Below are 14,334 nucleotides of genomic sequence, written 5' to 3' on the forward strand. Positions count from 1 at the left end.
GCTCAAATCCAATGCCCTGTCATTGACTCCTCAATACCTTCTGTCTTCAGACATCAGCAGTTGGTTGCAACTGTTTGGGTTCCAGCTCCACAACGTTGTCCCTGGTTACCCCAAGCCGGAGGTGGAGAGCATGGAGCAAACCTACGAAATGATGAAGACTCAAACCAAGACACAAGACTGGGACCCTAGCAAGGTGAGCTAAACCTAGACTAGGCCTAGTCTAACAGAGCCTAATCTCCAGCCATGTATGGTCCTTAGATATTAGATGACCTAAAAATCCTTATTATCATTAGATAACCATCCCATGTGTGTTTGTCTGCCAGGTTCTGTTGGGTATCCAGTGCGAGCTGCAGAAACACCTAAAGAACTTCATCTCTCTGGACCGACTGCCTATGAGTAAGATGACTGGTCAGCTGGGGGCGTGGCATGGCCGGAGGCCCCGCTTCTCTGCCATCTCCTCCATCTTTGGAAAGGGTGTCAAGTTCGCCATCAGAGATAATGTTGTCACCACCGAAATCATTGGGGTTGCAAGCGAGGACAGCCGGCGTGTGGCAGCAGTCCTAAACAACGCGCTCTACCTATCCGGCCTGCACTTCACGGTGAACGGTCTGGACACTCACTACTTTGTCAAGCCTGGCCTGCTGGAGGGGGACCTGGGAGTGGTTGGCCACAACGGAGCGGGTCGCGTCCTGGAGAACGGCGTCAACGTGACCGTGTCCCAGATGACGACGGCGGTGGATGGGAGGACTAGGCGCTTCGCTGACATCCAGATGCAGCACGGGACTTTGTGCTTCAACATCCGCTACGGGGCCACAGAGGAAGAGGAGAAGGAGCATGTGCTGGAGGTGGCCCGGCAGAGGGCGGTGGAGCAGGCCTGGGTCATCGAGCAGAGGAGGCTGGAGGAAGGAGAGGAGGGCTCCAGGCTCTGGACAGAAGGAGAGAGGCAGCAGCTGCTCACCACTGGACAGGTTCCCGGCTATGACGGCTACTTCGTGCTCCCCGTGGAGCAGTACCTGGAGCTCTCTGACAGTGCCAACAACATTCACTTCATGAGGCAAAGTGAAATAGGGAGGAGGTAACAGCGGCATCGTGCTTCACTACTGCCGTGGGTTCCCCTTCACCAAAGACAGTCTGTTTTTAGACATACAATGATTTGTTGTACCGTTTTTTCTAGAATGATGACGATAAATATACAAAAAAAAGACAACTGCCTTTAAGTGACAAATGATGGTATTTTGTTTCACCTGTGTTCTGATTGTTTTGTTTCTTCTGAGAATGAATTGATCATTTGAAACTCTTGACTGTCTATCATTTTGGAGTTACTTGGCTAGCTTATGTAATTTGACCTACTTTGTAAGCTGTTAGATATGCTGAATCTGAGATGACAGACTCCGTATCAAGTTCATTACCATATAATTAATCTTTATACATACTGTATCTATAACAGTGTAGTGAATTGCTGTCATTTCAGTTTATACAGTGCATATCTGTCTGCGATCTCTTGAGAAATGGCAGTGACAGCTACTGTCTTCTTGTGACTATGAGACTCACTGGCATCTGGAATTTTGCTGCTTTCTGTGTATTTAAAGTTCTGGTGGTACAATGGAGTAGATTGTGTGGGTTTAGACACATGACATTGTATATAGCAAGTGCTTTAGCGAGATACAAGTGCTTAACTTAATAATGTGTTGTTACTGATTATTAATCGTTAATCCTATCAATAGAATTGATCACTGGAGTTACACAGAGCAACAGGAAAAAGTATTCATGCTGAAAACCTGTACAGTACAGTTTACTTTTTTACAAATTGCTTATTGTAAAATATAATGTATTATCTGGGTGGAGCTTGTGCCTTTCTGCTCTTAAAAAAACGTTGAAGGATGACAATTTAATCAAAACATCTCCTTCCATACCATGAAAAGTGTTATTATTTATGTACTGGACTAGATTCCTTATGGAGTGGCGCTTCAGGGCAGACTATAGTGCCCTGTGCAAAGTGCTAAATCATAGTGTAAATGTTACAGAAAACCTCATATTGTAATTCACAGATATTACATTCATTGTACCTTAATTATTCTGATGCCATTACAAGGCACTCCTTCCCAGTCCCGATCAGTTATATCTGAGCTAGCAAGTCAATTGGCAGACAGTGCAGTAGATACGTCTCTGCCGCCAATGTGAAATCCAAACGTCACAAATGAGTTATGTAAGAATTGTACTGAAACGATGATACGTTTGTAAAAAATGTCCATACATGTAGGAGAAGGCCCACTTACAGTTATCAAGTGGGTCGTATAGACTTTACATATCAGAACAGGGTGAAAAGCAGAAAGAAAATAGAACACATTCACAGTGGGTAGCTTACAGGAGCCTGACTGTGTACTAGTTACGGGTCAAATGAAGTGAATGTGGAGGAGGATTTTTCAAAGAGAAATGCACACATTGAGTAGCTGTTTAAAACAGATTTTAAAAGTCTGGAAACATCCATTTTTTAAATATTTACTCAACATGTATTTGGTCTGTGCTTAATTTACTACAACAAAGTCACATTGTGTTTCAGCATGTCATTCTTCTGTAAAAAGTACTTTATGCCGTATGCCTCAGCATCTAGTATTCCACCAAACATTTGAGGAAATTAGATGTGCATAACATTACACCATCTTCACAACAGCTGAAATATTTTGAATGCAGCCCCAATTAAACAAGCCTTAGTTCGTCAATTGTTTACTCAGTCCTTTGAAACATCTAAGAATCCTCATTATTTCTTATTCCCAAAGACAAACTTTCAAGTCTGGGATGATATTGAACTATTTATTGTGTATTCATTTTGGGCTCAGAGTATGACATGTTTGGAGCTGGAGAAGAGGGATTTAACAAGTCAACGGTTGTCCAGTTATCCCAGATCCACAATTTGGTTGTATTGTTAAGGATTTGTTGTAATGGGGATGTGTATGGTTTGTGTACTGACATTTGTTTTCCATGCTTCTCATACAGAAATGAAACATTAACACTGTGGAAAAGGCTGAACCAAAAGCATGGAGTACGAAGACAAAACACCCTATATTCTGATATTCACTTTAATACTGTCCAGTTTGTCAAAAATAGAATTCTGTGCAACCTTATGTTGTTTTTTACTTTAATTGTCATTGGGGTGTATTGCAAAAATGAATTGTACAAAATATAGGCTATATGGTATACTATATAACATATTTTGGGTAAATGAATTGATAGTACTCCATATAATTAATAATGCTCTGCCCATTGGTGTTCATATTGATGATACTGTCTCAGTTGGGTAACTCCGAGAACGAAGACAGTGTGATTGCCAAGATACATTTGTATGGTATGAAAACACTGATATCGCTTGATTGCATTTTCTACTCTGGGCTTTGACCAAGAGGCATGTATTTTCTGCAAGTGCTCCAGGAAGTGGGTGTAAATAATGAGAAGTTAATATATTGGGTGTGGAAAGTTCATATTAAAAACAAGGTACTTTGAAGGTTTGACTTTTAATAAATAAATGTGCAAATTCTTTATCCATGTTTTGATGTTGTTTCTTTCATTGTATTATGAAATAATATGAGTGTATTCAGTGGTTTAAATTGTTAGCTGGTCCATGAAAATAATCAAACAGAAATTGTTTAAATTGAATGGTTTCACTGTTTTATATATATATATATATTGTTGTCAAAGTGTGTATCTTTGAAGAGGAGCCATCATCTCATAGGTACTGCTGGTCAGTGTTAGTGTGTTGGTTTTCCACAGGGTAGAGGAGGGGCATTGTCAGATGGATTTCCAAAGGCAGCTATCAGATTCCTTATCGTCCTGAATAATCGTGTCTGTACTCTACCCTCCGTCTGAAACACAGAAACACCTTCTGTTCATTCAGGTCAAGTCAGGATAATTAGCTATTTCCAAAATAACTGAGGTTTTGTCACTAATACCACATTAACGTGTTATAATATTGTATGTTCTGTAGCGTTTTGAGGCCATACCTCCTAAGGGATGTGCTTTCTATAATTGGATTGTAAGAACATATGTATGAATGTACAGTATATTGTTGTAATTCATGTGTTCCCATGTGGTAATCTACTGCTAACCAATGGATATTGATATCATGTTTATTATTTATCTTAACTTTCCAGGGCCCCTCCTTGATTTGGAATACTGTAGGTATAGACATCTTTGCATCTTTCAGTGAAAATAACAGAAAAATATTTAAGTGAAAATAGCTGAAAAATATGATAACAGCAATTCAATGAAAAGTGATTAAGTGTAATCGTACTGTACAGTACATTACAGTCCAATATGTATGGTATTCGGTAGTCTGTGTAAATTGGGCTCAAATTAAATGGAACAACCCGTCTGTATGAGCATGAATCAGAAAGATAGAAACACAGGTGCGTATTTGTCATGCAAAAAGGCATGTCATATCATCCATCTGTTGTTTTCATTCTGTAAAGTTGTTATCCACCGCCTTGCTGAGAAATGATGAGTTTTCGTCACAACAGCATTGATGCAAATGTGAATTTATAGCTAAAGTCAATCAAAATGGTAATAACTAAACCTACGATGGATCAACAATACTGTTCAAGTACTCACAGAACACATAGGCGGTAGGTATTGGCCTCACTCTCACTGTCTCGGAGTAGATGGCTCCCATCTCTCCCCACTGCACCCAGGATCCTCTCAGTAGTGGCCTTGCTGATAGCTCCATGGTAAACGGACACATGCTCTATCACACTGAAGCTTGCCATCACTTATGAATGAATAGCACTGACACACAATCGGTATGGTAGTATTTACAGTACGGTAGCATCAACAGGAAATCATATCATATCCTAAGAGGAAAGAAAAGATCACACATAGGCTTACAGATGTAAGATCTTAATTTGAGCCAGTTTGCTACAACAGGAAAATAATCCTGCAGCAACAGGAAATGTGAATTCTAATTCAGGAAAAGAAGATTGTAGGGGTTGACACATTTTTCGAAAGGTAAAATCAATCTGAAATTTCAAAGTGGAAATTACAAACTTCAGAAGCCTTCTTAAACCTCAAATATGTCCAATACACTATACATTCTCATGCAACATTGAAGTACAGTACCTGTATTTACATGTACGTCACCTTGATTTGTTTTTCCCTATTCTGTTCATTGTAATGTTCAGACCATATTAGTTGATAATATGATGGGTCTGGAAGGGTTTTAATAACTAAAACTACAATTTGAAGTAAAAACTACACAATTATCAATCAGAGAGAATTCCTTTGCACCTGCAGTTCTCAAACCCAGCCACAGAGCGGCAGTAAAACTGCCTATATCAATGCTTGTTACTCAGTCTATGTCCTTGTCTCCATTACTGTTGCAAACAGAAATGTCAGGAGAAAAAAAAACAGCAAGTTGTGATTGTATGACAAACAATCAAATGCATCTTCAAATTGCTACAATGTGATGCAAACTCAAGTCCTGGCTTTCCCATGTTCAACTTGATCATGGCCATAACTGAATATATGTTTTGTTTTCACACCAAGAAGACTGCCATTACTGTCTGGCTTTCATTGTTCTGTTATATCAAATGAAGAGTGACTGGAAAACATATAATTCATAGCGTATCCTGATAAGGGTTGTACATTTGACACAATACAATGTTAATTATGGTTCAAGAGACACAAATTATACAGTTCACAGTAGATGTTTGCATGGACCTTTTCTTGCCGTTTAGAAGGCTGTGTTCATTGACATATTTTTGTTACTTATATACAATAAAAACAACATACACATACCACATTATTGTAACTAGTACAAAGGCACATACACTGTAGTTGTATATTTCACACACTTATTATCACACTGGCCTGTGTATCTCAGAAAACATGACAGGTTTACCCAGCACATATACTGTAGATTTGGTGATATAATATCCCTTCCCCCTAACATGAGCTTGGTGGCATGGGATGTTAAACTGACATTTAAATCTATGTTTATATTCCCTCTGTCCAGCCTGCAGGTTGTCCCTAATTAGGAGTAGATAGGGGGGTTAACGTCCCCTGGAGACTAGGCCTGGGGGTTATTCAGGATCCCCGGTGTCAACTGTTACACATCTGACAGACAGGCCTCTCATAGTCCTGCCATGTAACCTCCTTAGACTAGGGGCCCCTACTGTGTTGGTCCAGAGTCTCCAGTGGCCCTGTGTCCTTGAGGTCGCTGAGCTTCCTAGAGAAGGAGCTGAGCCTGGTGCTGATGGAGTCTCTCTTTTGGGACAGCCTGGGAGCCTTCTCCTCGTACAGCCGCCACAGCTGCTCCCGGAAGTGGTTCCCCACAAAGCAGTAGAGGAAAGGGTTGATGGCGCTGTTGGAGAAGCCCAGGCAGAGGGTGAAGGGCATCAGGGTAATGATGGCCTGGCGCACCCAACAGCTGTGCATCACCCCCAGGGTGCTCAGGGCATCCAGGAAGGTCAGCACGTGGAAGGGGAACCAGCAGACGAAGAAGGCCAGCACCACAGCCACCACCATCTTCATTACGCGGTCCAGGTTGCTGGAACTCTTGTCCAGGCTGGGCTGTCCCCCCAGGAGGTGCTTCCCGATGCGGCAGTAGCAGCTGGCGATGACTGTGAAGGGCACCAAGAAGGCCAGGATGTTCTTGGTCAGGGCCAGGCCTGGGAACCAGTAGGGCTGGGTAGGTGGGTAGATGAGGACGCAGGCCGTGACCCCCAGCTCCTTCAGGTGGTAGGTGTCTCGGAAGGCCATGGTGGGGATGGTCATGAGGCCGGCGATGGTCCAGATCACACCGCTGACCACTCGTGCCCGACACAGGTTCCTGCTGCACTGAGACTGGAGGGGATAGACAATGGCTCTGTATCGGTCCACACTCATACAGGTGATGAAGTAGATGCTGGCGTAGACATTCAGGGAGAGGAGGCAGCCACATAGCTTACACATCAGCCCACCAAACATCCAGTTGTAGTCAAAGGAGTAGTAGATTGCCCAGAAAGGCAGGCTGATCAGGAACAACAGATCTGAGAGGGCCAAGTTTACAATGTAAGTGTTGGCCACTGTTTTACGGTTGGACTTTTGACATAACACGAACACCACCAAGATATTGCCCACGAAACCAAGGACAAAGATGACACTGTAGATGGTGGGGATCAGCTTGTTCTGATGCAGAGAGGGGGAGATGGAATCACATGAGGAAGAATTGATCATTAGATCTTCTGACGAGTTGGTGGCCATTGAGAGGTTAGAGTGTGTCGATGCCATGGGTACTCTGTGTCCGTGATTGCTTTTACAGCCAACTCCCACTAAGGCCTATAAGATAACAGAAAATCAGCAACATTTTAAATTAGAGAAACAAAGTCTCCTAACAAAATCAAATATCTGTAACCTAAAATACATGCACTAGTTGCAATAAGTCAGTAACTAAAACACAATGAGACAGTTTTGGCAAGCATGGTAAGAAATTGCTCAATGTTAGTAGACACATACAGGGTGGGCCAACTGAAGAATTAGGTGTTCTCAGCCAAGACTGAATATATTACATTCTGATGACAGCCAAATATTTTTGTGATAATAGCCGTATGTAAAATAATCGTATTATAGGGTGTTATTCTGTATTTTTCTAGCCCCTCTAACAGCAGATGTAAGAATCCCCAAACCCTTTTCATTTGTCCTGAACCTAATGGAAAAAGAAATACATTTGTACAGCCCATTTGGGACTTGCTATTTGGATGGTGTTGTTTTGCGAATATGTATTGGATAGTCCTCCTCTGTGCAGGCTGGAGTCCATCTGGATAGTGTTATATAGGAGGAGACAGAAGGAACATGTGGTTGGTTGTTTTAGAGGGCTCGGGGGGTTCTGGGGTTGGACATAATCCCCTCTCCAGTGTCCCTTTGCATGAGAAACTCCCCTACATGCAGTAGTCTATGCCAATGGTTCCCAAACTGTGAGGAACTCAGTCCGACTTTAAAATCACTCTTGAAAGTTGTATTAGTAGAATGCACAAGGTCCAATTTCGAAATGAGGTAGTGAATCATCAGTTCCTCTTGTCATGTCAGTCATTGCATACCTTCTAGAGCTATTTATAACTTGTCAAATGTCCAGATCAACTAGCCCATGTCAGCTAACGTTTTTTTATTTAGGTTTTTTAGCCCATAGATTTTGTTGTAATTTTTTGGTCACTCTAACACATGGCAAAATGTATAGAAGTGCAAGATAATTTGCATTAAAACTACTCAATTTTCTTTGCACCCCATTACAAAATGTGTAGAATTGCAGGAAATAAGCTTTAAACCTGCCAAATTCTGTCCACCACCAAAAGGGGGGTGAACAGTTTGTGTCATAAACAGTGCTTGTGCCCACAGAAATAGACGTGGCGCACACACGCAGAGGGTACGCGGGATGTTCCCCAATGCTGGAAGGGGGTCCCCAAGTGAAAAAGTTTAGGAACCCCTGGTTTAAGCAACAAGCAGCACATGCAGTATAGAAAAGTAATGTATGTTGCATAGCATGGTGACTGGCTGGTTGCTGCGTTCCTCGGGAGATCTTACCTATTATTTAAAAAAAACACATTTTGTATTTGAAAGTGTGATAAAAGTAGAGCAACATTAATGATAAGGTGATTTGGATAGCTTTATTCTATATGAAAGTATTTCACATGTATGTAATATATTTACATTTATATCTCAATATTTATTACATATGTAATACACTGAGTGTACAAAACATTAGGAACACCTTCCTATTATTGAGTTACACCCACTTGTGCCCTCAGAACAGTTTCAATTCGTCGGGACATGGACACAACAAGGTGTTGAAAGCGTTCCACAGGGATGCTGGCTCATGTTGACTCCAATAATTCCCACAGTTGTGTCAAGTTGGCTGGATGTCCTTTGTGTGATGGACCGTTCTTGACACAAACGTGAAACTGTTGAGAGTGGAAAAACCCAGCAGCGTTGCAGTTCTTGAGGCACTCAAACTGGTGTGCCTGGCACCTACTACCACACCCCGTTCAAAAGGCACTTAAATCTTTTGTCTTGCCCATTCACCCTCTGAATGGCACACACAATCCATGTAAAAAAAAAAAACATTATTTAACCTGTCCTCCCCTTCATCTACACTGATTGAAGTGGATTTAACAGGTGACATCAATAAGGAGTCACAGCTTTCACCTGGTCTATGTCATGGAAAGAGCAGGTGTTCCTAATGTTTTGTACACTGAGTGTCAATTGAAACTAATATAATTGGAGGAGGTACTGTAGATACAATTTATGACCAAATATAAATCATTTGTCACATTGGGTATAGAAAATCGAATACCTTCGGTGTGTTATGTATCATCCGTTTTTACATATTGAAAACCATTTATCACAGTTCTACTGTATCAACTTTAGTGCGACAAAACGTTCTAGCAATATGTTAAACTTTTAAACCTGTGAAAGGAGTTCTTAACAGAGTACAGTTCAGCTCTTGAAATTGAGAAAAACACTAAAATATTCTCTGTAGAGTTATTTTAAAATACTCTGCACTAATAATGAGGCTAATAACAGAGACTTAAAGTATGAGAGAGCATTATTTTGAATATTGATTACATACAATTTCTCTGCAATACAATTAGAATGTAAAATCTGAATGAATCCCTGAGATATAAAACTTTCTTCCAAGATAACATAAAAATGACTATTTAAACATCTCAAAGCCACTATAACATTCACACGAAGTCAATTTACCTTATATCTTCTCCTGTTCAGTGAAAGTTAGTCCCGTGATGTGTTTGCCTGAACACTGGCTGTATGAAGACTTGGTTCTGTGGTTTTTATATCCTCACTGGCCCATAGGGAGTCATCCATGTCTATGAAAGAGGAACTTGACCACATGCCAGCATTATGGGCCAGGCCAGGCATTCGTCACTCCTCTATGTCCTGCTCCCCTCATAAAAACAATCTGACGTCTAGAGACATAGTACAGGGGCACTTAAAGGGACAATCTGCAGTTAAAACATCAATATTTCGACTTCTAAATTAATGATATAGACCCATTGATTCTTGAAGAATATAACTTATGAGCTTAGCTCCACTGTCGTACTCGATCAGAACCTAAAATAAACTTGTTTTACCCCAATGTTTGCAAACAATGTAAATGTAAACAAACACTGTACAGCCTCAAATCATGAATAAAACTATACTTTTGATATCATGGATGGTCAGTCCTTCGATCCATAGCTCTATCCGTGACTCTGGGAGTGGTTACATTTCTCCAGCCCCATGCCTCAGCTGTTTACCAAATCAGTGGTGGAGTGCCTACTTTGTTATTATTCGAACTGCAGATTGCCCCTATAAATCCCATGATATGGTTTTAGTTTGGATTAGCACCTCATACACAGGCTCAGTCCAATACTCTTCTATCAGAGTTCAAGAGAATCTTACTGGGGGTGCAGAGTGGATGGTGAAAATCTCACACATTATATAAAAGAACAGTTAGAGATGTTCTCCTCAACCTACAACACCCCGTGTGCTGCTGATTTGATTTCCCTAAAAGAGGCCAGTCCAGAATTGAACTGCATGATGAAGGATGACATCAATTGCAAATCTTGATTGCTGTAAATCATATTGATTGCTGTAAATCATATTGACTGCATCTTGAGTGTTATGGTGTCAAAAGCTTAATAGAAATTACAGAAATTACAGCTCTGAAATTACAGAAAATTGAGCATTATGATTATTTGATTTGTAACAATACACAAGAACCCTCTCAAAAGGTGAGCAGTGATTGGGTAAGGTGCTGCCAGACTAGACGTTGTGCGATCAGTAAGGAGATTAATCATCCATGTCTACTGTTGAACGGTGTAGTGTGACAGCCTGGTCTCATAGACTAGACGTAATGTAGTATATGTAAATCCTGGACACTCAAATTAGTATGATTTGTTACATTTGGTATGGTTACATAAAACAGAAGGTTATTTAAGGGCAAAAATGAAAGTAGGGTGGTTGGTATTATAACACGAACGTCTAGCAACCAAAAGGTCATCAATGACAATTGTATCTAATTAGCAACTTTTCAACTACTTACTTTTATTTTGCGACTACATAGCATGTTAACTAACCCTTCCCCTAACCATTTAACCTAACTCTTTTAACCTTACCCCATAGTCTAGCTAACGTTAGCCATAAATTGTCATTTGTAACATATACATTTTGCAAATTATCATATTGTACGAATTGCAATTCGTAACATCATACAAACTGTAAATTGTAACATATACAAAATGAATGATGAACATCCACAAATTAATACATACCATACAAAACGTAACATATTACACTAATTGGAGTGTCCCGGTTTACATTTACTATACTACATCTACCCCTGAGTCCAGGTTGAGTGCGGTGGCTGAGGTATGGAGGGAGAGTAGTGACCTGGTGTCAGGGTAACAGGGAGGATATCTGTCCTGTAGATCTCATTACAACCATCTCTCATTAGGATTAGGGAGGATGTAGACATTACTCACCGCCCTCTCAGCCAGCCAAGAGTCAACAAGTTCATGTTGCACTTCAAAGAGGATGGAATTCCAAACCTCCTAGTATGCATGAGGAACAAGCCGAGCCAGATGCAAGTGAGGTGGTATCTTTAAATATCCAAGTAGCCTACTGGAGATGAGGTAGAAATTCTCAGAAAGATCCACATATGTGGACCTAAATTATATGGTAATCTGGCATAAGGTTTTGCTACAGTAAACTCAGTGTTCACTACCAAAATATCCATGATGAAAAAGAAATCCTCTATTGCTTATGTAGCCACTACTCACTATGGGCCCAATTCAGACTTAGGAAAGGCGTACATTTCCTACGCAGTCAGACTTATGTGCTGTACACATTGCAGTACAACATCTTCACTGAGTCCTGCCCCGCTACTGAACGACAAGTGGAGTGTTTGTAACGCGCAAGATAGAAGACAGCCTGTCTCTCATCAGAGATTGCAAAATATTAACTTTTCATTCAAGACAGGATAAATATATTATTTCAGGTGATAATAAAACAGGTTTTGTTTAGTTACTTTTTCCTCTAACTCTATAGCAAGTAAAACTAGCTTTGGTTGAAGATGCCACTGTAGCTAGCAACCTCCACATAATAATTATCATCAAAAACAAACATCATAACTATCCCAATAACCTTAAAACGGGAGCCAACAGTCATAACATAATTGGCTTAACAGCCAATGTGTATTATTTAACATTACTATTAAAATAGTACTCTTTTGGGAATGGGTAACTGTTTACAAGTTGCTAGCTATCCTATAAAGCCATCACCGAAAACCACATATTTTCATATTTCTCGTTGGTTTGGTAACTTCTTGTTCTTTGACGGACTCTGGCTGGACTGAAGAAACAACATTTTGAAAATGTCAAAGTACGTAGTGTCCGTGGGGGGGGCATTCCACTCCGTTGTGGACGTCCCCATTGAAATGCATGACATAAACAGAGTGCAACGTAACAGAATGCCTATGGGTAATGTGAACGAGGCTTTACCTTATCCAGTTGGGTAACTAATTTACAAGTGCCAGGACGCAGTTGTAAATGAGACCTTGTTCTCAACTGGCCTACCAGGTTAAATAAAGGTGAAATAAATCAAATAAAAATGGGCTTTGCAGGCGTAGTTCCCTTGCGCGCACAGAATACATTTAATTAAACTGCTGACAACCCTCCCACTTGCTGGCCAACAGATTTTCTCGTGGAGTTTTCATTCAATAAGATTTTCAATACATTTATCTAAAGCCATCCCTTTAAATTTGGTGTACCTTTAATTAGAATTCTCAAAAGACACACTTTTTTTTAACCTTTATTAAAGCAGGGAGTCACCATTGAGACAAGGGTCTCTTTCACAAGGGAACCCGGCATATACAATTTAATAAACTCAAAAATCAACTATAATATAAAAAACAAGTAAAATACAGCACAACACAAATATTCAAGAAAAACAATTACATTGCTCAGTATGGTCCCCAAATCAATATTTTTAATTGCCTCAGCGGCACAAGAACATCCAATTCTAATGGATTTTGTAGTTGGTTTCAGCAGAGGTGCTTTAAAAATAAAAATTGGATTTACATAGTTCGGTGTAGAACCGAGGAACCTCAAGAGTTTGCCAACCTTGTGAACTGGTTTGGTATTTCGATTTTAACACCGAATTTAGGTAGGTCAGAAGCTTGTGTAGTAGAGCTTTGAAAACGAAAAGGGAATAATGAAGTGATATACGGGACTTTAATGAGGACCAGAGAACATTTTGATACAGGATGCAGTGGTGAGTATTAAAAATGTAATCTGTGATAAAGTGAAGGGCGCTATGGTAGACGACATCCAAAGCTTAAGAGTAGTAACTGCTGCAATCTGGTAAATGGTGTCACCATTGTGAAGAACTGTCAGGAAAGATGACTATACAATCTGCTACCTGCTATTTAAGGGAGAGCTTTTAACTTGCTCATCCGTATGTTTTTTAAACATTAAGTTTTTGTCAATACAAATGCCCAGATATTTATAGGCGGGAACCCGATCTATGGAAGTACCATCCAATGAATAAATATGTAGTTCATTAGAAACATTTTGCAAGAATTAGAGAACAACATACAGTATATTTAGTTTTGCCTGCATTAAGTACACCTTTTAAACCAACCAGGGCTTTCTGGAAGACCAACAGATTGCAGCTCTAACATAGCCTTGTCAACAGTTGGGGAAATGGCATACATAACAGTGTCGTCTGCATAAAGTTAACTGATAGACCAATATTATTTATATAAATAGTCAAAAGAAAAGGTCCCAATACCGACCTCTGCGGTACACCTTTTGTAAAACTAGACTTGACAGAAATCAGGCATTGGGTCCTATCTGACAGGTAATTCTCAAACCACTTGCAAGAAGCCTGATCCAGAAATATTTCAATCACCCTTTGAATGAGAATGTAATGTCGAAGGCCTTGGAAAGGTCTATAAATAAGGCAGCATAATGGTTTTTATGATCTAGCAATTTAACACAACATCTAGAAACAATTTAACACATGCTATAAAACAAGCGTAGCAGCTGAAAGGGTCTAAAACCAGATTGTTGCACATTTAAATAGAATGAGAAGTAAAACAAGTTCTTAGCTGAGAGTTGGCCAGGGATTCTAAAACTTTGGAAAGGTGAGAACTTGGAAATTGGAGGGTAGTTTTCTCAGTCAAAAGGATCTTCTCCTTTGTGTAGAGGGAGGACGTGCCGCTTTCCAGATCTTAGGGATAACACCAGAAACAATTGCCAAATTAAAATATAGGTTAATGATTCTGCAATAAGTGGGGGCAGAAAGCTGCAGTAA

General features: G+C 40.2%; 3 protein-coding genes across 3 annotated transcripts in view; 1 reads left to right on the plus strand and 2 right to left on the minus strand.

Moving 5' to 3' along the window:
- LOC112250235 (teneurin-1-like) overlaps window positions 1-3,677 on the plus strand; it is a 180,122-nt gene extending 176,445 nt beyond the window's left edge. The window contains exons 31-32 of the mRNA XM_042309579.1: window positions 51-193; window positions 324-3,677. Coding sequence (XP_042165513.1) covers window positions 51-193; window positions 324-1,079 — 899 coding nt within the window. The 3' untranslated portion in view covers window positions 1,080-3,677. The remainder of the gene's footprint in view (window positions 1-50; window positions 194-323) is intronic.
- Window positions 3,678-4,787: 1,110 nt separating this feature from the next.
- Window positions 4,788-10,908, minus strand: agtr2 (angiotensin II receptor, type 2). Its single transcript, XM_024394271.2, has 2 exons — window positions 9,724-10,908; window positions 4,788-7,305 (listed from the first exon to the last, which is right to left on the minus strand). Exon 2 carries the CDS (start codon window positions 7,255-7,257, stop codon window positions 6,148-6,150), a length of 1,110 nt encoding a protein of 369 aa, XP_024250039.1. The 5' UTR covers window positions 7,258-7,305; window positions 9,724-10,908; the 3' UTR covers window positions 4,788-6,147.
- Window positions 10,909-12,818: 1,910 nt separating this feature from the next.
- The window catches only part of apool (apolipoprotein O-like), a 33,571-nt gene continuing 32,055 nt past the window's right edge, over window positions 12,819-14,334 (minus strand). Inside the window, exon 10 of the mRNA XM_024394270.2 lies at window positions 12,819-14,250. The gene's annotated coding sequence lies outside the window, so the exon portion shown is untranslated. The remainder of the gene's footprint in view (window positions 14,251-14,334) is intronic.

The sequence above is a fragment of the Oncorhynchus tshawytscha genome, linkage group LG30 (genome assembly GCF_018296145.1).
Source record: "Oncorhynchus tshawytscha isolate Ot180627B linkage group LG30, Otsh_v2.0, whole genome shotgun sequence".
Lineage (NCBI taxonomy): Eukaryota > Metazoa > Chordata > Actinopteri > Salmoniformes > Salmonidae > Oncorhynchus > Oncorhynchus tshawytscha.

Bases quoted from the DNA above. Each gene is read 5' to 3' on its own strand.
- agtr2 (XM_024394271.2), bottom strand. From the start codon at position 7,257: ATGGCATCGACACACTCTAACCTCTCAATGGCCACCAACTCGTCAGAA.